Genomic DNA, 27,863 nt, shown 5'->3' on the forward strand with positions numbered 1-27,863 from the left:
GGGAGGCGCCCGGTGGGGTCGGGGCGCGGCGGCCAGGCCAGGCCGCGCCGCGCGAGCCCCGCGCTCCGCCCGCGCTCGGCGCCGTCCGCTCCGCCAGGCCGGGCCGCGTGCCCCCGCAGCAGCGCGGCGCTGGCCGGCAGGGGGCGCGCGCGGCAGCGGGGATCGCGTGTGGGCGGAGCGCGGCGGGGCCCGCCCGGCGCGGGGGCGCGAAGAGGGAAGGAGGGCGGGATTGGGGAAGGTCCCGGCGTGCCCGGCCCCCGCCCGCTCTCCCGCCGGGCGCCGCGGCCGCAGTTACTTAGCGGTTGGGAGCGAGCGCCGGCTGTGGCTTTCTTTGCCGGGGAGGGTCTGCCGCCGGAGTGCGCGACGCAGCCGCTCCTCGCCTCGCCATGGCTAAGGAAACGAAGAAGCCCTTCCGCCAGAGCATGGCCGAGTGGCGGCAGTTCATCTACAACCCCAACAGCGGCGAGTTCCTGGGGCGCACGGCGAAGAGCTGGGGTAAGCCTGCCGCGGGGGACAAGGGCGGGGTGGGGCACGGCGAAGCCGAGGGGCGGCGGGGAGCGGGGCCGAGCGCGGGAGGTGGGGGCTGCGGGGGCGGGATGCGGGAGGGCCCCCCGCGGGGCTGAGGGGACGGGATGCGGGAGGGCCCTCCGCGGGGATGGTCTGGAGGGCCCCTCGCCGGGATGAGGGGACGGGATGCGGCAGGGTCCCCGCGGGGATGCGGGGGCGGCGCGCACCAGGTGAGGCGGCCCGCGCGGTCGCGGCGGCGCACGCGCCCCGGTGCCCGTTACAACCGCTGGTCTAAAAATAGCTCCGTCCGTGACAGCGGGGGTGGGGGTCGGGGGGAAGGGGGAGTTCCCGGGGCGCGTCCCGAGATGACTCAGCGTCCGCCCCGCAACCGGTGCGGGCTCGTGGGCTCCTCTCCCGCCTGCTCTGCCGGGGGCGCCCCGGGGGCCGCCGCGGTGCGGCCGTGACGGGTTTCCGCCGCGAGGTGTGGGGCGGCCCCGCCCGCGGCATCGCGCCGCCCGCAGCCTGCGCGTGCCGGGGCAGCTCCCCCGCTCCAGCCGTGCCCGAGGCCCCCCCGCGCTCCAGCGCCTCACGGAATCCAGAATGAATGAGCGCGAATTGCCTGTATGCTTGGAGCTGCAGTTCGGGGAGAGTAAAGGAAAATCCCCAACCCCCCTCCCCAAAAGTTCATGAGCCCCAATTCCAGAAAGTGATCGTTTTGTGTGGTTGTGCGTCATCGTGCTAAATTTGTTCCAGCGTAGGGCTTCTGGGCCTTTTATTTTCTTAAAGGAAGCTTTAAATGAAGGCTCTCCAATAAAGCCTGTGAAGGCAGTGTTTATTTTCCTATTTTCAGGTAGTCATCCTATTGCTTTCTTCTGAGCTGGAAAGCATGTTATCGTAATCTGGTTGCTTCCAATAAAAATATTTTGATTTTCCGAGTGTGTTTTCTCATATTAAGCAGTTGTACAAATGCTTAATATTAGGATGTTTCTTCAGTCCTCATGGGACGTATTTACTGACTTCAGAAAATGCTGCGTCTCCTCCCAAAACTTGGATGTAGTTGGGATACTTAATAGTTGTGCTTACAAAACCAACAAGGCTCTCAGCGTGGTGTTAAGGAACAGGCCAATACATCCTTGGCCTTGACACGATCTCAATGAATGCTGATGTTGAAATAGCGAGGAGGAGCTTTAAGCGGACAGTGCTTGGGGTGTGCTTTCTCTGCCGTGCCAGTATCTCCTGTCTGTCAGGAGCGGGCCCGAGCTCTGACAGGAGTTCCCCTCCATTCAGATGGAAATAAGAGCTTGCAGCTACTCAGCCAGTTGAATAGCAAAGGATAGGAAATTTCCACTATGCTGTTGTCTAGTGATCGTTCTGTACAGGCAGGTTTCCTCAAGTGCGTGGGCTGGGTGTGTGGATTGCTGAAGTCTGGCTGTGTCATGAGTCTGAGCAGCACAGACTGTAGATATGTTAGAAATAGCTTGCAAGTTTTTAGTTTTTTGTTTGTTTCATCTTCCCCTTAAAAAAAAAAAAAATCTTCTCTGTTTAAACCTATCTAGTAGGATAAGTTGCCTAGGATGTTACTAGTCCATGTTAGACCAAGGCCAATAGATAAAATTCGAAGTTGACTTAGTTGGTAACTGAGTTTCCACAGTTACTTTAGAAAGTATCGACAGACAGTTTAAATAATTTCACTTCATTAAGAAGAAAAATTATAACTAATAATAGTTATAATAACTACTTTATTTAGTAGTTTAGGTGATTGGCATGTGATTACTACTGTATACCATTTCCTCAGCCTGGACATTAGGAAGTGAATGTTCAGTAATACCATATTTTCAGTGTTTTGTTTGTTTTGGCATTTCATGATTAACATACTGTGCTTCTTTAATTTAATTATAATCTGACTATTTTGGGGCGTGGTGTGTGGCTTTCTGTTTGGTTTAACTTTTTGATGGCAGGACACTAAGCGTGTGGCTCTGTTGGCACAGAAGAATATGCAGGGTTAGGTCTCCTGCTCCTGCCGTCGAGGTGTGAGCTTAGAGCTCTCTCACCAACTACAGTTGCTTTTCTGTTGCTGGTCTCTGGGCTGAATGGCGAGAGCATAGGGGAGGGGACCTCTGGTTGCCAGCCTGCTGGGTTGTCGTGTCTCCAGGGACAGCACGATGAGAATTCAGCTGGCTCTGGTTCTTCTGTGCACATTTCTCTTGTCTCAAGACAGCTTCCTCACAGAAATAAGACAAGAGCAGTAGAGAAGCCGTTAAGTAATTATTCACAGTATGTGCATGTTTTCCCCAGTCTGACATAGTCTGGGGGGCTTATGTAAATGGTAACTGCAAGGCAGTGATTCTCTATGAATGCCAATGCTGTGGCATTGGAGTACTCCTCTATCTGCCATTTCCAGTTCAGGGTTTGTGAAAAGATCAGACACGAGTGGTTCTGTATTCATTTGTCATGTAACAGAGGTTGCATTTTAGAGTTTGGTGAAGAGTTGCTTTTTACACCTTGGTGAAAACTGGATATGTCTCCTCCTGCAGAAAAAAATTGGAGATTTTCACTTTAATTTTTTTCAGACTTGAGGGGTACTTCAGTTTGAATCTTTCACAAGTTGATATTCAAACCTACACACACTCTCCCCCAAACTCTTCTATTTTTAATTACTTGGCATAATCATTTGTTGTTTAAAAGAGACAGAAAATACTGAGAAAACTTCTGACTTGAGGCTGTGCTGTTCTCAGCAGCAAGGTGTGAGGGGTGCTGATAGTCCTCGAAGAGGTGATGGGGACGAGGGTGGGTCTGGGCTGCACCCAGCGTTTAATCAGGTAGAGCAGAGAAAGGAGGATTTAGCAGACTGCTGGGTGGGGCCTTCTGCAAGTAAAATGGGGATCAGCATCAGTCTCTGCCTGTAATGGCAAGGTGCTGTGTCTGCCTGGAGTTAGCAAGGATGGAGTGAGATCATCATAAACCGCTTGTATTGAGATGCTCACTGCATGCTCAGGTGTGTGCATTGTCTTACAAGATAGTTAATTCTATTCACATAAGGTTAATAAAAAATAATTTGTGCCAAAAAAGAAGGGCAGTATAGGCTGTAGCAGTACTTGGTCACAGTGGATGTCATGTCAGGTGTATTTAAGTCTTTCTGTAAAGCTGGTTGTGTCAGAGTGTTCGAGGCATTGCCTCGATGTGCACAGAAATTCAGACCTACTGAATTTTCTTTTGAATGCTTAGTTGTATTTTTTGGTGCACAGATATGTGGTTGTAAATGCAAGCAAAGACCCCACCAACAAAACTCAGCACCTTATTTCTGGGCAAGCTTTCCCCTATGTCAATGGAAATACACTCTCGTTGGCCACCATGACAAAGGATCTTTGCTTCTTTTTTGTCTTTGCTTCTTTTGAATTCCTGGTTGGAATTCAGTGAAGACAAAAAAAGTGCTGTCAGACTTTTAACTGCTTTTCTGACATGGTTATTCTGTCTTCTTTATTGGTGTTTAGAGCAGGGATTTACTGTCATTTAGCTTTCTTCATGAGTAGTGTAATATTAAACATTCTGGCATCACTGTCTGCCATTGCAGTAGAGTATTTTATTTTCCTTGGCTCAGAGCACTCTGAAAAAAGGCATCTTGCTTTGTCTATCTAACAGATATCAGTATGCTCTAGTAGTACAGTAAGTGTATTTTGTGGTGGTGGTGGGGTGTTCTAAATTCTTAATCATGGCATTAGATCTTGGCTCTTGGGATTCTTTAGGAGTGTAGCCATGTTCTGTGTGGAGCCCTGGCTTATTGTGACACAACATGTAACATGGGACTGAGGTTGTATTTCTAACTAGTCTTTTTCTTCCTCCCTCTGCTGTCACCCAAATCTGGAAAACAGTAATTCTTGAGTGTCCAAGAAATAAGATTGAAACATTATTAGTGATTATTTAATGTGTATAGTTAGGTTAAAGTAAGGAAGTCATCTGCAGGTGGACTAAAACTCCTTGATGTTCCTGGCATTAGTCAGTAGGAAGATCACTTGAGTGTTTAAATCCCACTTGTTAAAGATTCTGAAGGACAGTCATGCAGGTGATAGGATTGGTGCAGCATGGAATCCAACAAACTATAAAAACAATTTAATTTTTGTTATTGCAGGTAATGTTGAATAGTTGCTACCCTGTTTGTGGGAGTGCTTATATTGATCCCTGTATATATCTAACTAAGCATTACGTACAGGTAGATTTGTCAGTCTGGTTTATGCCTGAGTAACATGCTTTTCATTGCTTTTGCCATGTAAAGTTTGGAAAGCTTGTATTCCATGGAAATGATGGCCAGGTATGTGATGTCTTGCATTCACCAGAGTGAGAAATTCTAATTTTCACAGTGGCGAAGTGTTTTGATTACTGCAAATTAATTCCAGCTAATGACAGTATCAACATGTTGGTTCAGAAATTGAAGTCTTCCAGATTTGACTTGCTTGTCCATGTGGTTAGGATTTGAAGAATTGGTTTTGGTACTGTGATGCCCTGCAAAAAAAAAAAAGGCAAACCAAAACAACTAGGTAAATTGTAATGCAGAATTTTGGTTTTGAGTTTTTCTTGTGTTATCATTTTGGTGTACAAGATGTTGTACAACAGTTGAATTGGGTTGCATGTTAGATGTGGAAGCTGTACTTTGTTTGGAGGAAATATGGAAGATAGCTTTTCACTGTTACTTGGGTACATCTTGTTTCCTGACAAGAAATCCAGTGTTATGTGAAGTTATTTTGGCAGAGTGTCTTGACAGGTTATGGCTTGCTCGCTGTGATTAGCTAAGGGTAATTAGTACTAATAGGCTCACAAAGACCAGCTTACTCAGTTTGGAGCTGTTGGAAGTTGCAAAGGGGATTTTTGTTGTTTGTTTTTTCCCTCATTTTAATGTGGCAAAGTAATGTAAATGGGTCGGTTTAGTGGTCAGCGTTCTGCAGTGCATTTACAAGCTGTAGTAAAATAAAGATTAAACTTTGTTGGGCTGGGGGCGGCTAGTGGAGCTTCAGGGCTGTGAATAGAAGCAGCCTTTCCAGCCGTGTTCTGCTGCACATCCCCGGTGGCTGGGCTGCTGCTGGGAGGAGCAGAGCTGGGAAGGTGCTGTTGTCACTGCAGTCTCCACCAGGGAGTGGGGACCACTGTTAGCCCTGTACTGGTGCTCCCTCCAGTCTGGGAGGGATGCCCAGCTCTGCCCTGCAGCTGCCCTTGGTGGGGAAGGGGTCCCAGCACTGCCAGCCCTGCTGGAGTGAGGGGCTGCGTAGGTGGGTGGGGCACCTGTGACCCCGCTGGGGAGAGCTGCCCTAGTGGCACCTGCCCTTCAGGGTCAGAGTGCAGGTGATGTGGTAGTGCTGGCCCAAGGCAGGACTCTTCCTAGGGCCATGTCTGCTTAGAACGGCACTCCATGGTGCTCTGATTGCCCATGTTATGCTCATCAGTTTTTTTCTTTTTCTGGTGAAGTATGGCATATTGTTTTAGAAATCAAATACGAGTGTATTCTGAAATAACTTCCCTGATTTTCTTGCTTTTACTCTACTTGCCACAGCAGCTGCTTGTCTTGTCTTACATGTCAAATTCTTCTGTTCCATTGGGACTGTTTGATGAATGTCTCGGTCACTTGATGGAAAGTGTACTGTCTAGGGAGTTTGATGGAAGTATCCAGCAGTTGATTAACTTGTACAGATCACAATGAGAGCTGACCAGAGGTTTTATAAGGGAGCTTTTTTGTTTGGTTGGTTTTATAATACCCAGAACACAGTGGATATTAATCAGAAGATCCTCGTTCTGCTTTAAATCCAGTTAAAGCAATTACAAGCTTGTAGGTAAAACACATTGCTACTGTGCCAAATACAGATGCAACTCTTATATTGGCTTTTGTTGACTAGAATTTCTACTATTTGTTTTTGTGTTTTCATTGTAGCAGCTAAATAGTTTCTAAATAAATAACCTTAGCAATCATTCACAATAGATGCCCAGCTGTCTTGTTCATTATAGAGTAATCTTGTTTTTGTGTTTGCGTACTTTGCTACTTCTAATTGCGGCATAGAATCTTACATCTTGGTGGTTTTAAGTGTATTTTAAATAACTGATCATTTTCAGGTTATTGTAGATTGGTAAGTAGCTTCATCAATGTGTGAGATTGAAAACTAAAACCAAATGGAGAATCCACTAGCATTCAGCTGGTTGCTCTTGAGAGCTTTACTTAAAGAATTTGGAAACCATGTCATTATTTTAATAGATGCACACAAAATTCTTTTGGGAGAAGTAAAACGGGTACTTGGATTTTTAGCAGTCATAGGTTTCTGGGTACCATACTGCACTAGAGGCTATTTCAGTGCAAAATGCAAGCATAGTTTTGGGACAGGAGCCAGGGCTTAGGCTTCCTTCTGTCTTATTCCAGTGGACAGTACCTAGCACTGGGGTACAGTTGTGTTTACTTTTGCTCTTTACTTTTCTGTGAAAGATTAGAAAGTTCTGCACTTGTTTTTGTCAAGTGTCAGTGGTAGGATGTTGCATAATGGTTTTGAAGTGCATTTCTTCATACCCAAGTTGCATATCTGGCTTCTGATAGTGCCCTTATGGCTAGAATATCCAATAAAAATTGAATTTGTGTCAACATTTTGTTATGTTTTTGAATTAGGCTCTCAGTCCAAGCATCCAGTCCCCTCAGTACTTTTAATAGCTCCCATTCTTTTTGACAAATTCTCAGTCTTTAAACAGAATCCTGCACATTTATTTAGGTTGGTATTGAGTGCTCAGTTAATGAAACAATTTGAAGCTGGTAATAACCTGTGTATCTGGTGAATTCGGTGGGGTTGCTGGGTCCCTGGGGTAGATTGGTAAAGTAGGTGCGTGTGTTAGGCTGGATAAATCTGAAAGGAAGGCTTGGTTTGTTTTCAAAAACGTGGCAGAAAGCATTTTCACCCTGAGAATTGTCTTGTAACTGGACATGCGTGAAGGACTACTCTTGTGTGGAGTTCCCTCAAATATGAACTATGTTATTAAAGCAACAATTGCTTCCTCCCTGGTCTGGATTCAGTGTAATAATTTTATCTTTTCCCTCAGTTCTTTCATCTTCCCAACAGCCAAATACAAAGCTAAAATTCTAGTAAACAAGTGACAGTTTGTTTTTTTTTTTGTAATGCACGGCTTAGTAATTTTTGCTAGCTTTCCTGTATAGCCCAAAGAGTGGTTTTTGGTGCTTCTCTCTTAAAAATAGAGATGCCAAAATGGTCTTTAAGCTTTAAGAATCAGAAGGTATTAAGAAAACCTTTTTGTATGCATTATTGTGCACTGTGCATTACATATGTATGCTAGAGGCATATTTTTGACTACAAACATTGTATTGCTGATTTCCTGTTTCTGATTTTCAAAACAGGCAATGGAATTAGATGAAACAAAAATCATAATTTTAACTTTTTCTTTACAGGATTGATCTTGCTATTCTATCTGGTATTCTATGGCTTCCTAGCAGCACTCTTCACATTCACAATGTGGGTTATGCTTCAGACACTGAGCAGCGATATACCCAAGTACCGGGACCGCATTTCTAGTCCAGGTAACGCTGTATTTATTTTTCATTAACCTCTGTCTGGTTTAACAACTGAGTTTCATTTGAGAGCTCTTTTGTAATATGAACCTCTTATGGGAAATCATCATTATTCAGTTACTTGCAGGTTGCAAAGGTAAAACTCGGTGTAAGGCAAGTTATGTATGTTTATAGCATAAATTCAGGCACTTGCTTTTTGTGGGGGTTTTTTTGCTAAATTTTGCTGTTTTTTCCTTTAAGCTCCTGTCGGTTGAATTTGTCATGTAGACCACAATTTTGCCTGCCGATCCACACAGCATGCTGATGTAGAAGTTGGTTTATAATTTAATCAAGTTGTTGTAAAGCTACTTTAAAACAGTTCTCTTGGATGAGGTGGAAGGCCACCTTGATTAGTGTTTGATACTTTGCAGAAGGTACAGGAAGGCTCTACTGTGGATGTGATCTACTCAAGAGCATGTAAGGACTGTGGGATAGAGGCCTTTGCAGAGTTTTTATTACAGTATTAGATAGTTTCCAACTGACATGGAAAGTCTGTGGATTTCAGGGATTGCAGACCTCTTACATAGGGGTCTACTAGAGGAAGGGCCCTGTTTATGATGAAGCTAAGTCTGTGTAACACGTAGCTGCCGCTGAAAGTGCTGTCTTGCTTCCTTTGTGTACTGCCCTCCTGTCTCACTGTTGGATGCTTCAAGGAACTAATTGTATATTTAAAAAACCAACTCTGTACAAATAAGAATGAGTAATAACATGATTGTCTTCACCAGTATAATAATATATTGGGGGAAGTGAGATGGTGTTATTTTTTAAAATACTTTTTTCCTTTTGTTGAATGCAAAGCTCTTAAAATGGAACATGATCTTGCAGCTGTATCCACACTTAAGATGGTATGGTGATCTTTGAGCAAGTTGCAGTTGGGCCAGTGTGAGCAGAATTTGTTTTGGTGTAGTGTTCTGGCTTCTCTAACAGGTGTCATATTGTAAGGGATTTTGAGGATTTGTGCTGTTTTTTCAAGCTAAGAATGGGCTAGATGCTTGAAAGAATAATAAAACAAAAAAAAAAAAAAGAGAAGAAAAATAAATGAGGGAAAAAAAAAGATGGCTTAGTTGACCATTTCTCCCTATTTCCATTGTGTCTGTTGTGGAAGTCAGAAGCATCGTAGTGGATGAAGCTGTGGGTGGCTGTGGCTTAATGCTGGGCTTGAGTGACATTTCTTCTCTCATGTAGTTCAGGGTATTAATTTTCCTTGGCTTTGAAAAAAGTCATAAGGGATGTTTGTTTTTAAAAGTATATGTATGCTGCAATAAGTTTTTAATTGAAGAATTCGTGTAACATTTCTGAATTAAGTATCTTTATTAAGCATGTCTTTAGTAACTCATACATTGAAATTAATCAAGTTGCTTGTTTCTGTTTTAATGTTTTTCCTTAACTCTGTTGTTTTTCATTTGCAGTGAGACATGTAATGTTCCTGGCTGTAAACTTAAATTCTTTTAAAAAACCTAAAATCTACACACAAAACCTGGATGCCGTAGGTCAAAGGTTCTCCTCTTACATTAAATGTACTTTGAAATCTCACAATTGATTTATTTTATAATTGATACCTGAATTGCTTTGTACACTGGGATATAATAGTATAAATCAAATCCAGATTATTTTAAAACCTTTTTTGTTAAATCCCTTCTGGAATTGTAAAATAATGTAATCTCTTTTACAATCCTAGATGTGATCCTATGCTGAGGCTGTTAATTCTGTTCCTCTAGAAGTGCTCAAATCCTGCATCTCTCACAGTCTATGCATCAGTCCTTCAAATAGCTTCTTCTGTAGAATTTATACCATAGTTTTTAGGCAGAATGTAATCCACTGGAAGTGGAGTCCCTTCTTCATAGGATGTTTCTGACATTCCCCTGAAGCAGTAAATCTCATCAAGTTATTTTTTCCTTCATTGATGACTAGTTTAGTTATTTTGTCGTATACCCTTTGAAAAATACCATTTAAGTCCTTCATTTACATTATAGTTCTGTAGATAATAATCTCTTATCCCCTAAAAGCTCCTAATGTGTAAAAACCCTCCAGTGATTTTTCAGCCCTGCTACTAATTGCCTTTTGTTTTGTTGCATGCCAGTTCAGTGTGAAGGCCAGAAAATTACTGTACTGGTGCAAAGTAGTCTGCAGTCAAAATATGGACTTAGTCATTAAGGCCTTTACTTGGTGGTATCCATGGAAATAATTTAACTGCTGTTACTGCAAAAAAAAGAGTATTTATGATTTATTTGGAATCCTGTAAGAGACCTAGACCAAAAGACATTAAATTGTGTCTGTGTTTTTTTTTAAATCTGAAGAACATTTGTTGGTGATGAGTTTCTAGTATAGATGTTTATTTTTTGCAAGTTGCAAGTATTTGTGAATAGTTTCTGCCTTTGGATGAGAAGCTTGGGCGTTTCTGTAGGTAAATCCTTAACAGACCTAGGCTGATGAACTACATACTGTGATGGTTAACTACAGTAACCTAACTTTATCTTACTTTCTTAAATGTTTATTTTTTTTATGAAGACAGCCTGGTTTTTTGGGGGTGGGTTTTTTTGTTGCCATCAGGTACCTGTGTGAGTAACAGCTCCTGGTGGCCCAGGCTGGGTGTATCAGTGTGCTATTTGCTTTTACCTGCTCCAGAGAAATCCCTGAGATTGAACTCTGCAGCTTTCTGGGCCATAAGCTGGGAAGCAGGGGCAGTTCAGCACTTGAGAGGGCCGTGCTCACTTTATTCCATGTGTGCCTTGCCCATCCTCCAGCTGAGGCTGGGTTCGGCCTTTGGTGATCCATGGGCTGGTACCTCCTGCAGCTCTGGTCCCTGCCCCGGTGCCCCCAGCAGGCAGCAGCAGGAGCTGGAGCTCCCCCGGGGCGCCGGGAGGCAGCTCCGGAGCGTTGGCCGAGCCGTGCCCTGGGGCTCTGTAAAGTGTCTCCTATTCTCCATGGAACAGGAGGTGGCACCTCAGCTGTGTTTGAGGAGAGGGACGAGAAGACTGAATACTAATTTGGCTTGTCTGTTTTGACTGGGGTAACTTTCAAGCCACCTTTATGTATAATCAAATTTGAATTTTTTTTTCCTGGGTTTCTGTGAGAATAATACAATCATAGCTTCACTCTCTATTGCCTAAATCTTTGAACTGTTGCTTGAAGTGAAGGTTTCCTGGGTGTGCTTTTGGGTATTTTAAAAATTATTTTTAAAGCTTAACTTGCTGAGTGTGGAAAGTGGATCAATAAAAATCTTTGATTGAAAGTGATTAAACTGCTGATTTTGCTTTTCCTAATCACTTGGTTTGGTTTGTGAATTGCAGTTATACATTGGGTTGGATTTAAATGTTAATTAATATAATGCTGATTTTAATTACTGGCTTCAAGCACAAAGTACCTTCCAGTACTGTAGAATATAGGGGTAACATTAATGTTTCTTTACAGATAATAGACATTTTCCAATTTATGGATGTTTGAGTAGGGGTTAGAGTGGTGAAGGAAAGATAAGTTGCTTAGTTCCTAACTTAAACTTTTTCTTTTTAAGGACTTATGATTTCACCAAAGCCAGACACTGCATTGGAATTTTACTTTAATAGGAGTGACAGCCAGTCATATTCAGAATATGTTACTACACTTCAAAACTTCCTTGAATGTAAGTTACTTACAATTGCCCAAGTAATTTAGGAGTCTTAATCCTGAGTACATTATTTCATTTGTAGTTGCTTGTAGTTACTAATTGCCAATGGAGACTAATGCAAGTTCAGGGTTACTGTAGATATGTGTGATATAAAAGTCTCTATTTTACAGAAAATGGTGAGTAAAATGCCTGTATTGGACAGAGAGCCTGAGCATGAGGAGTAGTCCAGTACGCAATGGAGAGTTTTGGGTGATGTGGTTATTTAAAATTACTGTAACATGTAGAAACTACATGTGCCAAAAGAATTTAATTTAAAATAACATAGGTCTTGTATTTGGACACAAATACAAGACCTATGTTATCTGATTAGTCTTAATCTAAATTATTTGGTTACTGAGTGAGAGTACTTTAATCTGAAGAATTTGGGTGTCTGTTTGAAAAATGAGGCACACAAAGATTAAATTATTTGCAATTTATTGATTTTTCACTCTGATACACAGTATCTACACACAAAAATATTAAAACATTGAATTTAGAACATGGAGAAAAGCTAATACAGGACAAATCTGAAGGGTGGAAAAATCACTGGTTTGTAAATATTTCACGTATGTGCCTATATGTACACTTTTTCAATTGATTTCCATATTATTAGAATATATTAATAAGTGTAACCCCTCAGAAGTTGTAAGTCAGAATGAGGCAGGTGCTGTGAAATCTCACCTGTGTGCATGAGTTGCTTTGTTAGCTACGCTATACTTGAATCTCTCCATATTCACAGTTTTGGTGCCTACTAAAAGATTCTATGAGTAGGCTTTTCTTTCAGAGCTCTGCCAAGGGTTCCTGAGAGGAATGCTGCATTTCATGGCTACCTGCCTCTCCTGCAGTTCTTTGGGTCTTGCATCAGGAAGAATTTTCCCTTTCTCCATTTTACCTTATTAGCTGGGAGCTGGGGTGTAAGGGAGGAGAAGAAACCACAAAGTGTCTTAAATGGGAGTCATTTAGCATTTGTGACAGTGTGGTCTGTGCACTTCAGAAACACAAAAAAAGTGAGAAACAACTTGAGATGTTAGTATAACATAAACTGTACTATCTGATGCAAATGTAGAGGCAATTTAGTATTAATTATTGGAATACTTTCAAGTTTCCTGTGTGTTTGTAAATGAAACATGTGGAAAGGGAAAACTGGTCGAGTTTCCAGATAAAAACTTGATTTTTGTATTTTAATACATTATTGGCTTAGCATATGTGGTTAGTTTATGTACAGAAATTCATGAAGTTGTGATTATTGTTACAATTTTAAAAGCAGGAGAGCATTCATTCTTCTGTAACAGTCTTTCATTCAAGTACACTGCTACTTGTCTTTAGGCTTTGAAAAAGTGTTTAAGGTGGATGTAAGATACAGTGCTCTGAAAGTACTACTTTGAGAAAACTCTTAGGGAAGTAACAGGATAATTATTTATATAGGCATCTGCAGGTTTTGGCTGGTTATGTGCTTTATACCATTGATTTACAAGCTGTTTTTGTTTCATAGCATATAATGATTCAAAGCAGTCACAAAACATAGACTGTACCCGGGGAAAGATCTTTGATCAGAGCGATGCTGCTGTTAAAAAGGCTTGTCGATTTAACCTCTCTGACCTCGGACAGTGCTCTGGCAAGGAAGATGCAAATTTTGGCTATTCTAAAGGAACTCCCTGCGTGCTTGTGAAAATGAATAGAGTAAGTGCCTGCTTATCTTTTAGCGCTTAGTACAAGGGCTCCCAACTATTGCTGTATGAAAAAAATACTGTGGAAAGGACTGAAATGTGTTCAGTTTGCTACTCAAGATATTTATATTTCTTTAATAGTGTAATTTACTGAAACATTGAGCAATTCCAGAGAGTAAACTTTTTAAGTATTCTATTACTTGCCAGTATTCGCTTTGACGACTTGAACCAAAATATCTGAATCTTGTTTTCAGAAGTATATTGTTCTTTGCTTTTACTTACTGTTCTGTGAAACAGATTCTAGACTGCTCTGCAAAGTAAAGTGCTGTACTTCATGTCTGTGTTCCAGAACTCTAATGTAATAACTCTAATCTAATGTATTCTGTAACTCCTAAACCATGAAAGGTGAGGAAAACTACAAAGTATTTGACTTTTCAATGATGTCCTGTTACTGATGGATGAATGTACCTGTATCTTGAATTCCTAAGTGGTTTGAGCCATTAAAATTATATGCTAAATGTAAAATAAGAAAACAGTACTTTCTGTTACTACTGTAAATATTTTGAGTTAACCTGAGTAACTATTTATTTAACAATGCTTTAAATCTTAGTCCTAGTTTAAAATTGTGTTCTGAAAATTATACTAGATAGACTTAGTCCCTATATGAACTCATATTTAGTGAGGGAAAAGTTCGATTTCAGTTTGTAAAAATAGAAAGTGGGAAAAAGACCTGTAAATATTTTAACTTTGTCTCCTTTAGATAATTGGATTAAAGCCTGAAGGAGAGCCACATATACAGTGTACCCCTAAGGTCAGTTCAGAATGTAATAAATAAGTGTGTTGTTGATTTTCCTTGTGATTATGATGAATAATGAAGTAGTTTATTTCACTCTTCCCTTCTTCTTAGAGATTCTGTTCTTTTGTTTGTGTTTTTCACCTTACTGTATGTCTCATTTAGTTTTAATGTCTTTAATTTCTTCAGTGTACCTATAGAAACATTTGTTGGTTGTTCTTTCACCTTAGATGTTTGAGCTACCTGATTTGATTTAGATATGAGGAAAGTGCATACATGTGTATTTGTGGTCTTGTTTATTTATTTATTGTGAGTTATATTTTGTTTTCCCATTTCATAACCTCTATTTTTATTTTTTCTCCATGCTGCAAGTGCACCTTAGACAATTTTATAAATGATGGGTAAGACAACTGTGTGAAAACTAATGTTACCACTCAAGTAAAAGTTGCCTTCAAATCAAGTATAAACTACTTATAATAACAGCTAATTTTTGTGTATTTGTTATGTACCAGTGGATTTACACAGAATGTTTTATTGCAATTATAATAATTACTTTGACTTATGGGTGTTTTTCCTAGACTGCTTGGGGAGCAGTGAAAGAGTTGGTAAGTTTGTAGCTTGAGCAAGGGGCAGACTCCTGGCTTTTAGCTTCTGGTGACTGATAAAAGTGTAGGCTGGGAAATACTGGTATTTAATGAGACAAACACTTGTAAGGGTTTCTGCCTTCATCCTAGATACCTGTGGTAGGCACAGATTTTAATACATGATTTTTATGGGGTCTGTGAAAGTTTTGATCTCTCCAAGACAGTCCATAGCAAGCAAAGGTGATTCTTCCTCTTACTTGAGACTGATTTCTTTGCTTCCATTCACAAACCTCACATTGTCTTGAACAGAATAAAGCAATTAACCTCTTTCTACTTCTACTAGTACTCTTTCTTCTTTGACTTGCCTAATTTATAATTTTTTTTAGCAATGTGATATTCCAAACTAGATAGAAGTTTGCCTCTGGCTGAGGCATTGTGACAGCATTTCTCGCTTTGTGACCACATTGAAAGCAAGGTGAAGCTGTTTGTAATACACTAGTAGTCTTTGATTTAAACAGTAAAACAATTTAAATATTCTTCTGATTATTTCCCAGTCTATATTTGTAGATGTGACTTCTCAAAGTTCACAGCTTTGAATTTCATAGGGCTGTTTTTGGCCCTCCTGTGTAATTTTTGATGATCATTTTAATGGGATCAAGTTCTTTGAAGTGTTTTGCACTACTTAGTTTGGTGCCATCAATGAATGAACTTGAGTTTGCCTCTCAAGTCCTAATTGAAACATGGAATAGGCTCCAGAGCAATCATCTTCATTTCCACCAGAAATGCCTTGTGAGGTGTTGAGAACTAATGTTCAAGTGATTTATAAAATATTGATGGCAGTCCTGTTTTATGATGAATTTCTTCAACTTTTGTCTAGGGATGCTCTGAGACAATAGTAAAAACAGATATATATACTAAACAGATGATACTTCTTACCCTTTTAACTGGTCTCACTAGCAAAACAGTAAGCTTGATAACAACTTGGTCGATCATGGTGGCATTTTTTGCTATTTTTTTACCCTTTGGGATACATAGAAGTGATTTGTGTGTGTTTTCTTGCATCTCCTTTCTGTAAGTATGAAGTTCTGCTACCGCATCCACTTAAAATTTTTGTGATCTACACAAGAGTGATGGTTATGATTTTTAAAATTATTAATCTTACTAATTCTTTAGTGACTTCCAGGGAAGTATTTGTCAGGCTTTGCTACTTTGAATGTATCCATTTTATCTTTATTAGCCTATTCTCACCTTAGCTCATAATAATTTACTTGCTTAGGAAAGCTTAGGTACCAGTTAGAATTCATCCTGTAGATTAACTGTTCACTGATTTTTATTTCCCTTTCATCTCTGGTTTTAAATATTTCTTACAATTAAGAGTCACAGAGTGGATAAGGTTGGATGGGACCACAGTGGTCATCTGGTCCTACCTCCCTACTCAAAGAAAGGTCATCCTAGAGCCCATGGCACAGAGTTGTGTCCAGACAGTTCTGGAATATCTCCAGTGAGGGAGACTCCACACACTCTGGGCAATCTATTCCAGTGCCCAGTTACTGCCCAGGAAGAAGGTTCTTCCTCATGCTCAGATGGAGCTTCTGTGCATCAATCCTACATGTATTGAGAGCAATTTGGAGAAGTATCTGCCTGGACTTAACACACCATCTGACTTTTAAGTGGTATTTTTGCTTTTACAAGTCTCTCAAATACAAAATTAGTTCAGTAGCTTCAACCTGCACATCCTGCCAATCTTGGGCACCTGGCAAATAATTTTAAGTTTTTCAGTGTGGAATTTATGTTCTTCAGGCATTGTCCTGTGAGATGAATCTTCTTTATTCTCCCTGCACTTTTTATATGGGAATTTTTTTTTAATGGAAAAATTTTAGATAGATGGGTAATTTCAGAGTCAGCATACTTATAGCCAGGGATGCTTCCCCCTCTGCCCTCATGTAGTTGAAGCTGTCATCACTGTAATTTCTGTAGATGAGGGATGTGAGTGTTTGCAGTGTCAGACACTCAATCCTGCACTGTGTAGAAACTAATCTGCTGCAGTGTTGAGAATCTCCAGAAAGAGAAATAAACCAACAAAATTTGAAGATCAGCATTTTAGGTCTTTAGTTTGGGGTCAGAGTTGTGCAGTTTCACATGTGCTAGAACATCTTGCAGCAGTATTTATTACAAGTTAAAACAACCTTTACTGAAAACTGATAAATTTGATGGGGTTTTTTAACTAGAGAAAAGAAAAGAAGCCTTAATTCCAAAATACATCTATTTCTGCTGTTTATTGGCCATCTTGACTTCGTGTTAGGTATCACTTTGTAGTTGACAAGAATGAAGAATGGCTGTATGAATGACACTCTGTGCCTTGCTTTTGTCAGCATACTCAGGATCCGAGTTAACTTGCTCTTTGTGATAGAAATCTGTTGTTTTACAGTTTCTTCTAATGAATACTGCTTTTTATCTTATCTTATTTCTTCTTCTCAAGTGATTATAGATAATTCCTTCCTAAATTCTTTCCTTAGGTCTTTATTATATTATTTCTTTAGCACATTATTTCAATATCTGGTAAATTCTTCTTTCTAAACTGCAGTCTTAAGACCCAGTTAGAGGTGGAAGTCTGTCTGTCCAGCTACGTTGTCCAATTTTCAGATTTGCTGACTGTCAGCAGCTCTTTGTGGAAACTACATGATAAGCAGAAAAAGTGACGCTCACTAATGGACTGATTCTTGAAGTTCTTCAGCAAATGCAGCTTGTTTAGGTCTTTTTTAGTTTGCTTTTATTTAATTGGGAAGGGATATTAATTAGGATTGCTTATTCAGGAAGATCTGGAACCACCCAGCAGTTGCATTAGATAGGCAGCTGCATGTCCCAGAACCTCCCTGCTATTGCACTGATAGCCTAATGCATATATTTAGTGTATAGTGATGACTGCATGCATGCCTTTTATTTAGCTGCTCCAGAAAGCACTACTTCTGTTTACTTTGCCTATGTTATTCCATATGCTGATTATTTAACCATTATTTCAGCAACATACTTGAAAAGTAAGTATTTTCAGCTGCATGAGCTTTAAATAAAATAAAGAATAATGGTGAAAATCAACATATTCCTGCTTAATAGTTATATGCAAGCTCAAGGTCCAAAACACTTAATAAACTTATATTAATGAGTGCAGTAATTTACTGCAAAGGAATGAGAATGTGGCCATATCCTAAAAACTATTGTATGTTCTTTTGAGGAGGTGAAAAGAAGGTAATCTTGAGCTGTGGCTTGTTCTTAACTGAAGTAAGATCAAAACATATTTATCTTCTGAATTTTGTAGGGATCTATTTAAAATTACAGCTGTTGTATATGGTAATAGAGAAACAACAACAAACTTGCTAATTAACTTTGAACTTGTGAATTACATGGAACAAGCAGTGATGTTCTGAACTTGCATTTAGCATTTTGGGGTGGTTCTTTTAATGACTTTCTCTTGCTTATGGTAATAAATTAATTTATTACACAAGGTTACAGATGTGGGCATTTCCTAGTGGTATAAACTTGGAGCAGCTTGTTATTCTGCCAGGATGTACAGTCTTGAAGAATGTTGTGTATAGGGAGAGGTGTTTGTGTATTGCTATACTGGTAACTTGTGTCTGGACAGCTCAATCATACATACATGCTTTGTATATTTTATGGATTGAGTGACTCCTTAGCCAGAAATTAGGCAGCAGCTTTGTAGGTAGCTTATTCTTATTCCAGGATTTGGGGTTGCAGGGCCCGTTGAGTGATAAGGCCTGCATCTGTATATATTGTTCCTCTGAGGGGATTATATAACTCCAGCAACATCACCATTTTAACCATTTGGGTTTCTTCATATCTGTCCTGTATTTGAAGGATAGAGGGCACCTAATGTCAGGAATTACACTGTTGCAGAGAGGTGTCTGTGGTTCTCTGTGAGGGATTGTATTGAGAGGCTTAAAAACCTGGCTTTAAACAGCACATGATTCACCAAAAATACACAGGCTTGCTTGGAGATACTGGGGATTTTAATTATATATGGGAGGTTGGGTTGTTAAATTACTCATTACAATGAACATACACCCTCCTTCCCCATTTCTTTGACTCATAAGTGTGAAGGCAGGCTGTCTTTGACTCGATTGCTAATTTAAGTACTGCTCATCCTTACTGCAGCAGATGTGTGCAGCATGTGACTGTTTGCCAAAAGAAATCCGGTTTGAATTATTTTATAAGTTTGTAAGTCAGTTGCCCTTTTTTAGGTATCTTGCAGTTCATCACTGGGTTATCATTTTAATTTTGTGTTCATTTTTATGCAAGCAAATGTTAATTTCGACTTTCCTTGCTGTCTGCAATTACAGGAAGAAGGCATGGTTAACATAAATTATTTTCCTCCTAATGGCGCAATGGACTTGATGTACTTCCCGTACTATGGGAAAAGCTTGCATGTAAGTACCCACCAATGATGGTCTTCACTTTGTGTTTTGTTTCTGTGTGCATTTACAGTTTCTAGTAGCAGATTAATTCTGAAGTTTGAACTTTGTAATGAGGTGCTGCTAAGGAATATTACAGATGCAGACGTTACACAGCAGTCGATGAGGCTGGAGACATGCTTTGGCAGACATGAACAAACTGGGCATTGTCCTCATGAAGGAGTGGCTGGACACCAGCAGTCTTGAGAGTCACTGCTCCTTTTTGCTCATTGAAATCTTTTGGAGTCTGTTTGAGTGTAGGGAAAGGCAGGAGAAGTAAACCGTCTTCATGTTACAATACACTTTCTAGTTGTTAAACCTTGGTGTTTCTGTATAGGATGTTGAGCTCATATCCTTGTGGTGGTGTTGATTATATTTCTTTGTGGCTCTGCATGTCATGCTTTCTATTTGCCCTGTTTTATGAAGAAGGACTTCAATGCAGCAGATAGGTTTGGGGTTTTCTAAAATTATTGTTGTAAAAACCCTAAACCCATTACTTTATGAACATAGTATTCACAGAATTAAAACTCCAGTTTCTTTTGAAACTTGAATTTAATCTTTTTATTTTCTTGCATCAATTTGTGATCACTGTATGCAGAAAATCTGGACCTTCTATAAAACAGAAAATGATATTGCCTCTTACTGACCAAGTTATTTAGTCTAATAAACACTGTTCACCATTGGACATAAAGGTACTTTTTCAAACATAAATCTATTAGATCCATAGTGTACCATGGTGGGTGGCTGTAATTACACCAAAATGATTTTTGTATTAGATTACTCCTTTCTCAGTTATTTTTCCAGTGTACGCTATACTTGCAGCAGTTCCACAACCTTTTTTAAACTCCTATGGCTTTTACTAATGTGGAAGGAGCTTGTTTTCCTTCAGCATTTGCTTTCTTGTTACTTCTGGGTAATTCTGTATTTTCCATTTTGTTGCCATGTTATGAATTGGTACCCCATCTATTCACTTAGGGATTCAAATTAAAGAGAGATTGCCTGTGCTTCCAACAGCTGGAATCAGTACAGACTCTCTCCTGTTCTTGAAATGAAAGAATAGGGAAAGAGAGCACTGCTTCCCTAAGAAATGCAAAATACAGCATCTATGCACCTTGACATATCAAGACCCAGTTTGTACCAAGGATGGGATGAAGAATTTTACTAACAAAATTCTCATCTTGCTGCTATACTGATGGAAAATTAAGATTATGAAAAGACACTAATGAAGATAGGCAAAACACAGTGCTAGTCCTTGCTTGAATTAGGTGATTTAGAAAAAACTTTTTTTATTATTATTTTTAATGCTCTTTGTTATATGGAACTGGGGCTATGGTTTTAGGGATTCTTGCTTATGTAAGGCCGAATTCTCCTAACATTAGCATAGTGAGAAAAAGAAGAGGCAGTAAGAAGAGTTGTGGGAAGTTTGAGTATTTGACTGCATCTCAAGGGTGTGGATTGATTCCTTGGCTCTGCAACAGAATTTTTATATTACATCAGTGTGGAATTGTTAAATTACTTTATTCTGTAAAGGAGTTAAGAAGATTTGAACAAAGTTGCTGCTTTTGTTCAGGTAGGAGCCAGAAAAATACTACTAATAATATCTACAGTTTTGTGGTCCAGAATGGTTCTTGTCTTTTGCTGCTTAGTACAATGAGCCCAGCACTGACCTTGGGGAATGTTCCCTTTTTTAGATGATCTGACATAGTTAATGGATGCTGCCTCTCTTCCCTCCTTCTCCAAATTTTATACTGAGTAAAAGTCCATTCTGGTATCATCTCTTTTCAAAACATCATAGAAAATTGTGTGCCCCTTTGGAAAAACCTTGATGGTGAGAAGACTTCTCTCCCTGAGGAAACATCGGAATTTTAGTTCTGATTTTTAGAAAACTCCAAGTGTAGTGTCACCCTTACAGCTGGGAAGTTTTGAGGGAGTCTTGTCTGGCTGCATTTCCTCCCTACTGTAAAATAAAATGAAGCCACAGGGGCTAGCTTCTTAGCCGGATAGCTGATCCCTCGTAGGGTAAGCGCCCCAGGCAAGCAGTCTCAAGGCCGGATACCTCAGCCCTCTGGAGGCTGGGGTGCCCTAGGCCAGACTGCGGCACAGCCGTGACCACTAGCAAGCTTAGTGATTGTCAGCTCTTAGTGAAAATCGGCTCTTTTATGATTTCAGCTCTTAGCTTGCTCGTAGGGGCTGTGGCTGGCTGTGGCTTCTGGAAGGCAGACGAAGAATGAGAGAGGAGAAGGCGGCCAAGGGTTCCACGATGGTTTATTCTGAGGGTCTCGCGAAGGGTCTTGAAGCTGCTCTTCCGAGAAATGGGCCAAGACAGCCTCTTTTATAGGGTTAGGGAGGATTGAAAACTGACCAATTGTAAGGGTTAGGGAAACTAGCCTATGGGGTCACAGAGAGATAAGCAGGCCTGAAGGATGAGAGTGAGGACTCCTGGTTCAATTCCTATGACTCAGCAAATACCTATCTCTAAATATCCCTCCACGGAGCCGTAGCTGGCCCTGCGCCTGCTACACCCTACCAGTCTGAAGTTTATGGGAGCACAGGAAAATTTCTGATCAAGTAAAACCATTATCCAATGAAAGCAGCTACTTCAGTCTGTTTCTTACTAGTACTTAATATTAAAGATTTTAGCACATCTACTTCGATGACATCATCCTTTATAAATGAGACTTTGAGTATTCTCTAGTGTGTTCTTTGGTAGAGAAGATAGCCTAAAACCAACAGAGATGTATTAAAGACTCTTTTAAGTTGATGAGGATGGAAAAAGTTTTAAAACAAAATTTTGTTCAATTAAAATTCAAGGTTTATACTTACACAATACTGTAGTGTTTAGTCCACTGTCTTACATGAATTTTTACCTGGAAAAGAATTTTGCATAATCATCAGTCAGCAGTACTGACCTAAAAATACTAATAAATTATGGAAATGCTTAATGAACATTGCATAAAATGCTGCCTTAACTGTGTATAATAAGCTCCTATTTAATTCATAGGCACTTTACAAGAGAATGCAAGCTCTCATTGAATTGAGTGTGAGGTACAATATTGGGTTGACAAAAGAATGGAATTGATTCTACTCTCTTTCTTAAATTTTAATTTTTACATTAGTCACAAGTTGTAATTGTTCCACCAAACATAACTGACCAGGAAGGATACTGTCAGGATGTTCAAGGAAAGGTTTCTGTATAAACCTGTTAAACAGATAACACCTTTCAGAATGGTTTGTTGCTGAAAAAGTAAATGGGATAGGGGAGAAGGGAAGCTGGTTTATTAGTATTTGTTGAGCCAAGCTTTTGGAAAAAAACCAACACTTTAAACCCTGCTAGAAGAAAAATTGCATTCTGTAGCAGATTACATGCACCCTGCCAAACAAACCCAAAACAAGCAGAAGAGTGAAAGACACTCATTTCTGATGTCCTGTCATTGAAGGTTTCTAGAAGAATTGGAATTAATAAAGTAGAAATTCATATGCATCTTGAAGATACTGTGTGTGACACAAATTATGCTGAATATATTAGTTAAGAAATAGTATGAAGAATGTCTTTCTAACCTGGGAAAATAAAGTGCCTTACCTGAGTCAAATTGGACTTTGAAAAGTTGGGTTCCTGATTAGCTTTTTCTTAACTGTTCTGATGGATTATATGTTAATTTAATGCCAACTTACTCTGGTCTCAAATATTTTCCCCATCTTTCTGTTTACCAGGCTCACTATTTGCAGCCTCTAGTGGCTGTTCAGCTAGCAATTACCCCCAACGGTACCAAAGAAGAAATAGCAATTGAGTGTAAGATCCTGGGCTCACCTAATTTAAAAAATCAAGATGACCGTGACAAGTTCCTGGGACGAATTGCCTTCAAAGTTCAGATGTCTGAATAGCTGGAGTAAGCACTCTCCACAAAGTAAATGTTGTGTTGTCTGTTTTGTATCAGCTGGACATGCCATTCTAGGATATGAGACCACCTTGAAGAATGTTAAGGTGGTTCATGGCGTTCAGGGTAGCATAATAATATGCTTCCAAATTGTATGTTTAAATTCCCTTAAAATAAATGCCTATCCTGCTTTTTGCCTGCCCTGTTGGAACAGTGTACAGACTATAGTTATGTCATAGGGACCTGTAAATAGCTGTTTTCAAACACATAATAATGGTGACCTTTGTCCTGCTCTAAAATGTGGTTTTATTCTCCAAGTGAGTGTCTCAAGCTTAATGTGCTGTGCTCTGTAAATATTGTATTGATTTAACACTGGTTTAACTGTCATATCTCAATGCTGACACAGTTAGAGGGATAAATAATAAATGGTACCTGATTGACATAGTGATTTCTTTGTAAGAGTAAACACCTCCAACATAAATCGTGTGTATGGGAGTGGGTGGGTCAGTGGATGGATGGCTGTGTGGAGATGCCTTAAATTGTAGATTGGGTGGGAGAACTGAAGTGGATTTTAAGAATTGGTATGAATATCTGAAAGTAAGTGCTTAACTAGTACTTTCTTGTGCTTGTCACTGTGCAAGTATTGTGTACATGTAATACTTGGTATAGAGTTTGGTGTTGTAGCTGAGGAATTGAACCTTTTCTTGTGTTGTTAATTGCTTGTAATATGTGGAGCACAAATAAAATCTACAATATTTTGAAACTTTTTAGTTCAGAAATATCAATAGAAAACAATTTAAATAGTTTAGGATCCTGGTAACAGTTGTACAACAGAGCTGCTTGAAAGAAGTGGCCTCACTATTGTGGGAATAGGCTTTGATTTTCCAATGAAAACAATTCTGGAAGAACCTCTGTTTAAGGAAAAAAAAAGGAAAAAGAAAGGATTGTCTTGATTAAACATTCTTGTTTAATTTATATATCTGTTTTGTCGCATCATTTTAACATCTCACGTCTTCATCTGCTCTTTCATCTTGAACTTTCTATGTATTTCATCATCATCCATCTAGAAAATTGGTGTCATCAACTGCTTTGTAGAAATACCTTCTTGACTTGGGGTTAATTACTTGCAGTGTAACTTAAAGTGCAGCTGCTAAAATGACTACAACCAGACTGGTTTACTTGTGATTGCTCACTTTGAACCAGGCTGAGCCATGCTCTTGGGCTGACTTGGGCAGTTGAACTGACATGCAATTTCTATTACTCTTCCTCAAGGTTTTTGTGTCTTTCAGTCTTGGGGGGGGGTGGGCTTGAGCTCATGGTTCACATTCTGATGTCTTCCCATATTAAAGACCACAGCAAATCTGCATTTGTGTAAATACCTGTATGTTGTACTAGTTAGGCCCAAATTTGTTACTTAACAACTTTTATACCTAATTATTACAGTGGTTTTTAATATTTTATTTAAACAAATTAAATGAAGGATTTCTAAAATTCAAGATCCAGTCTTAATGCCCTGCTTCATGTTTGGGGCCAGTCTAAGCCACATTAGTGAAAAACTTTTAACAACTGTGCAAGCCTACTCTGATGCACAGTTGGAGGAAGCTGCTCTTAATGGGACTTGAACAGTGTCTTAAACCTCATTAAAAATAGATTTATATTGATCTGATACCATTCAGCATGCTTTCTGTTGTCTACAAAAGAAAGTTGTTATTCCTACAATAGGCAATGAATATTTTTGTAATAATGGCATGCATTAATACTGAATGAGATGTTCTTTCAAAATATTCCATTACTAATGTTTTAAATGATGCACTTTTAGAGCTGGGATACCTGGCTTCTTGAAGATATGACTAATTGCTTCTCCGTGTATTAATACTGCCTGAAAGTATTTTAATAGTTGTGAGGGACCTTAAGTGTAGATGTTGCATCTGACAATGAAAAGAACTAGCTTCATGTAAAAACTTCTCACATTTGTGTTCACTTAGGAATGGTAAGAAGTTCTGGAGAAACACTCATTTTGCAAATGAGCTTGTTTTTTGCAACAATTTCTCTTTTGACTTACCTTGTCTATAGACAAAGCATGAAATGGCAACTTTTCACCAGCACTTTTCAGACAGGTAAAACTCAATAAACTCCTGTTCTCTCTAGATTCTGTACTAGTGTTTTTTGGTTTTGGGTTCTTTTTTAAATTTAAACATGTAAAGATTATCAGTGGGGGGGAGGAGGGAGGTGGGGGGGAAGAAAAAACCACAACTTTTGGAAGGGTTCAGCTATCAAAATAAGCATGTAAATTGTATGTGGGTAGTAAATCTAGTATTAAGCTATTTAATTAAACTGAACTATTTCTCATTTTTATTTCTGTGTCTTGAGTAGGTGAAGGATACAGCAATTATCTGTAAAGTGATGTACAGACTATTAGGACAGGATAAAATTACTGTTTTCCTTCATATGAATTTTGGAGTAAAGGTTTATTAGCCTTCATTTTAAATTATGACTAAAGATTTGAATTAACTACCATGTTACCAGAAATCTGAAATGTTTAACTTTTATACTGGTAAATTCTTATTAGGTAACTTTTAGTACCTTCAAATCTGGAAGAAGGACTTTTAATTTCAAACCTGTAAAATTGCCGGTGTGTGTCCCAGATCAGCTGAGATGCCTTCTACTTGCCATGCCCCATTCCCATTGCCACCCCCCACGTGAACACACACAGGGTTACAGGGGAGCCTGAGGAGAAGCCTGTCAAAAGCCAAAATGAGCTGTAAGGCTTTCTTTACATCCAGCCTGCAGTAGGTAAGGTGATCCCTTGAGGACAGATGCCATTTAGCATTGACTAGTAATTACTTTCAGCTGGGGATGATGCTGCTTGTAGAACAGTAGTAAAGAAAACTCCTTCCTTTTCTACTGAAATGTCTGCTGTCTCCCTAGCAGTAGAGAGAAAATCTGGATGGAAATGAGTAGAAGGAAGGGTTGTAGACTAAAGGAGTTGTGAATCAGTATGGAAACAAAAACAAGAGTGGGGAGGGTGGGTCTTGTTTTTTGTGTTTTTAATCCCCTGCACCCTGCCTCTTTCTCAGTAGGAGATTTGGAAAGGAAAAATATATTTCTCAGCACCAAGTCCTGCTCAATGATTTCATACAATTCTTTAAATGCAGTGTTCTCAGGAGCCTGGTATTGAACCTGGATTTGCCCTGTTTAAGTTTACCTCTCTGTGAAGTTTATTAATCATTATTTTTGGAGAGATTGAGTTAATTAGAGCTTGAAGCGGAACAAGAACTTTGCATCAGAAGGTACACTTTGGTCTTCTTAAAAAATGAGTGTGATGGAGAAAACTGCATAATTTAAGGGTTTCTGGAAAAATCCTAGTTGCTAAGAGTATGTGGGCAGCTCTGAGTATGGATTTAAAAATGACAGAATCCTCAAAGCTTTAATCTTACAGATTTTTGCAATTATTCAGAGCTTTGACTTCCCTGCTAGTGGAAGTGCTAATCATCATCTTGCTAGTTGGACACTTTGTTAAAACACCTCAGCATTCACACTAAGTCTGCCATCAAACTACTGAAGCCTTCTGATGAATTTATATTTACAGTTTGTGTTAGTGTACCTGGAAACTAGTGGTTTTTTCCTTAGGGAAAAAAAAACATTCTGTTAATGTCATCTATCATGATAAATCATTTAGACAGATTTTTTTATTTTTGCATTGCATTAATACAATATGCAAGGCATAAATATGTTCAGAAATTACTGTTCAGTTTTGCCTGTAGGTCAGATCTAGTTCTGTACCTGCTGGGAATAGAAAAAAGCTTCACCTACAATGGGCAGGATTCTTTTAGGTAACACCACGTGGGGTTTCCTTCCAGTTTGCTTTTGAAGAACATCACTTCTGTATTGGAAGCTTTACTTGTATTAGCTGTGCTGAGGGGATAAATCACTGTAGTAACTTTGATCCTCAGCTGTTTGGCATCTTAAATCTTTGTCCTGATGCTTGTTTGGTTACAGGTATTGGTTACACACCAAAAATGGGACTCCTCTTTTACCTTAAAAGTTTCCTGACTATGAATAGTCAGTGTTGCTATAGAAAAAGCATCCATCATAGAGGCCTCACTTAAGAGTAGTCCTGCAACAGAAGTTGCCCTTCAGTTAAAACATGTAAAACTCTGATTGTCTTGTTACAAGCATTTTAAAATAGAAGATCAGAGTGAGTTCCTCTGTATGCTCTGGCTGCAGGTTTTCTTCCTCTTTAAATGAGAAGGGGAAGAACTAAGAGAAAAAGCTCAGTTGGGGAAAAGCTAAGTCAAAAATTCAGGTTGCTGCAGTTTGAAGTATGTGAATTTGGTGACTGATTCTCAATGTAAAATCATTAGCAGAGCTATCAGAAAATCATTAACACAAGGGTTACTAGAAATTTGAATGTCACTGTGTAGTTTGGATCAAATAGCTGTAATAATTCATGACAAAAAGTAAGACTTTTTTGTCTCTTCAAATCTCAGGCAAGCACCTGAGGAAGCCAGTAAAGGGAATTTCAAAGTTTTGTTCACTACCATGTACTTAAATCTTTTATGTGGTCTGAACAGTAAGTATTGCATGGAGCTGTGGAAGCAGTGCCTAATCTTGATTTTGCATTACCTGAAGGGAAATGTTAAGAGTTTAATCTGGATTTGGCAACAATTCCCGTAAAAAGCTCATGGTTATCAATGTATTTGGAACAAAAAATCTTCATATTCAAGTATAGAAAGTTTACTTAGCTGT

The 27,863-nt window shown here is 39.5% G+C and overlaps 1 protein-coding gene across 1 annotated transcript; it reads left to right on the forward strand.

Moving 5' to 3' along the window:
* Positions 1 to 231: 231 nt before the first annotated feature.
* On the forward strand, positions 232 to 25,261 carry ATP1B3 (ATPase Na+/K+ transporting subunit beta 3). The gene is made up of 7 exons (XM_059855363.1): positions 232 to 495; positions 7,931 to 8,059; positions 11,601 to 11,708; positions 13,225 to 13,412; positions 14,160 to 14,210; positions 19,129 to 19,215; positions 22,951 to 25,261. The coding sequence occupies exons 1-7, from the start codon at positions 387 to 389 to the stop codon at positions 23,119 to 23,121; spliced, it is 843 nt and encodes a 280-aa protein (XP_059711346.1). The 5' UTR covers positions 232 to 386; the 3' UTR covers positions 23,122 to 25,261.
* The last annotated feature ends 2,602 nt before the right edge of the window (positions 25,262 to 27,863 follow it).

This window comes from Haemorhous mexicanus, chromosome 10, assembly GCF_027477595.1.
Source record: "Haemorhous mexicanus isolate bHaeMex1 chromosome 10, bHaeMex1.pri, whole genome shotgun sequence".
Classification (NCBI taxonomy): domain Eukaryota; kingdom Metazoa; phylum Chordata; class Aves; order Passeriformes; family Fringillidae; genus Haemorhous; species Haemorhous mexicanus.

Excerpts from the sequence above, each read along its gene's own strand:
- ATP1B3 (XM_059855363.1), top strand. The coding sequence starts at position 387 with ATGGCTAAGGAAACGAAGAAGCCCTTCCGCCAGAGCATGGCCGAGTGG. Across the intron at positions 11,709-13,224 it reads ACTTCAAAACTTCCTTGAAT|CATATAATGATTCAAAGCAG; the intron begins GTAAGTTACTTA and ends TTTGTTTCATAG. Across the intron at positions 13,413-14,159 it reads TGCTTGTGAAAATGAATAGA|ATAATTGGATTAAAGCCTGA; the intron begins GTAAGTGCCTGC and ends TGTCTCCTTTAG.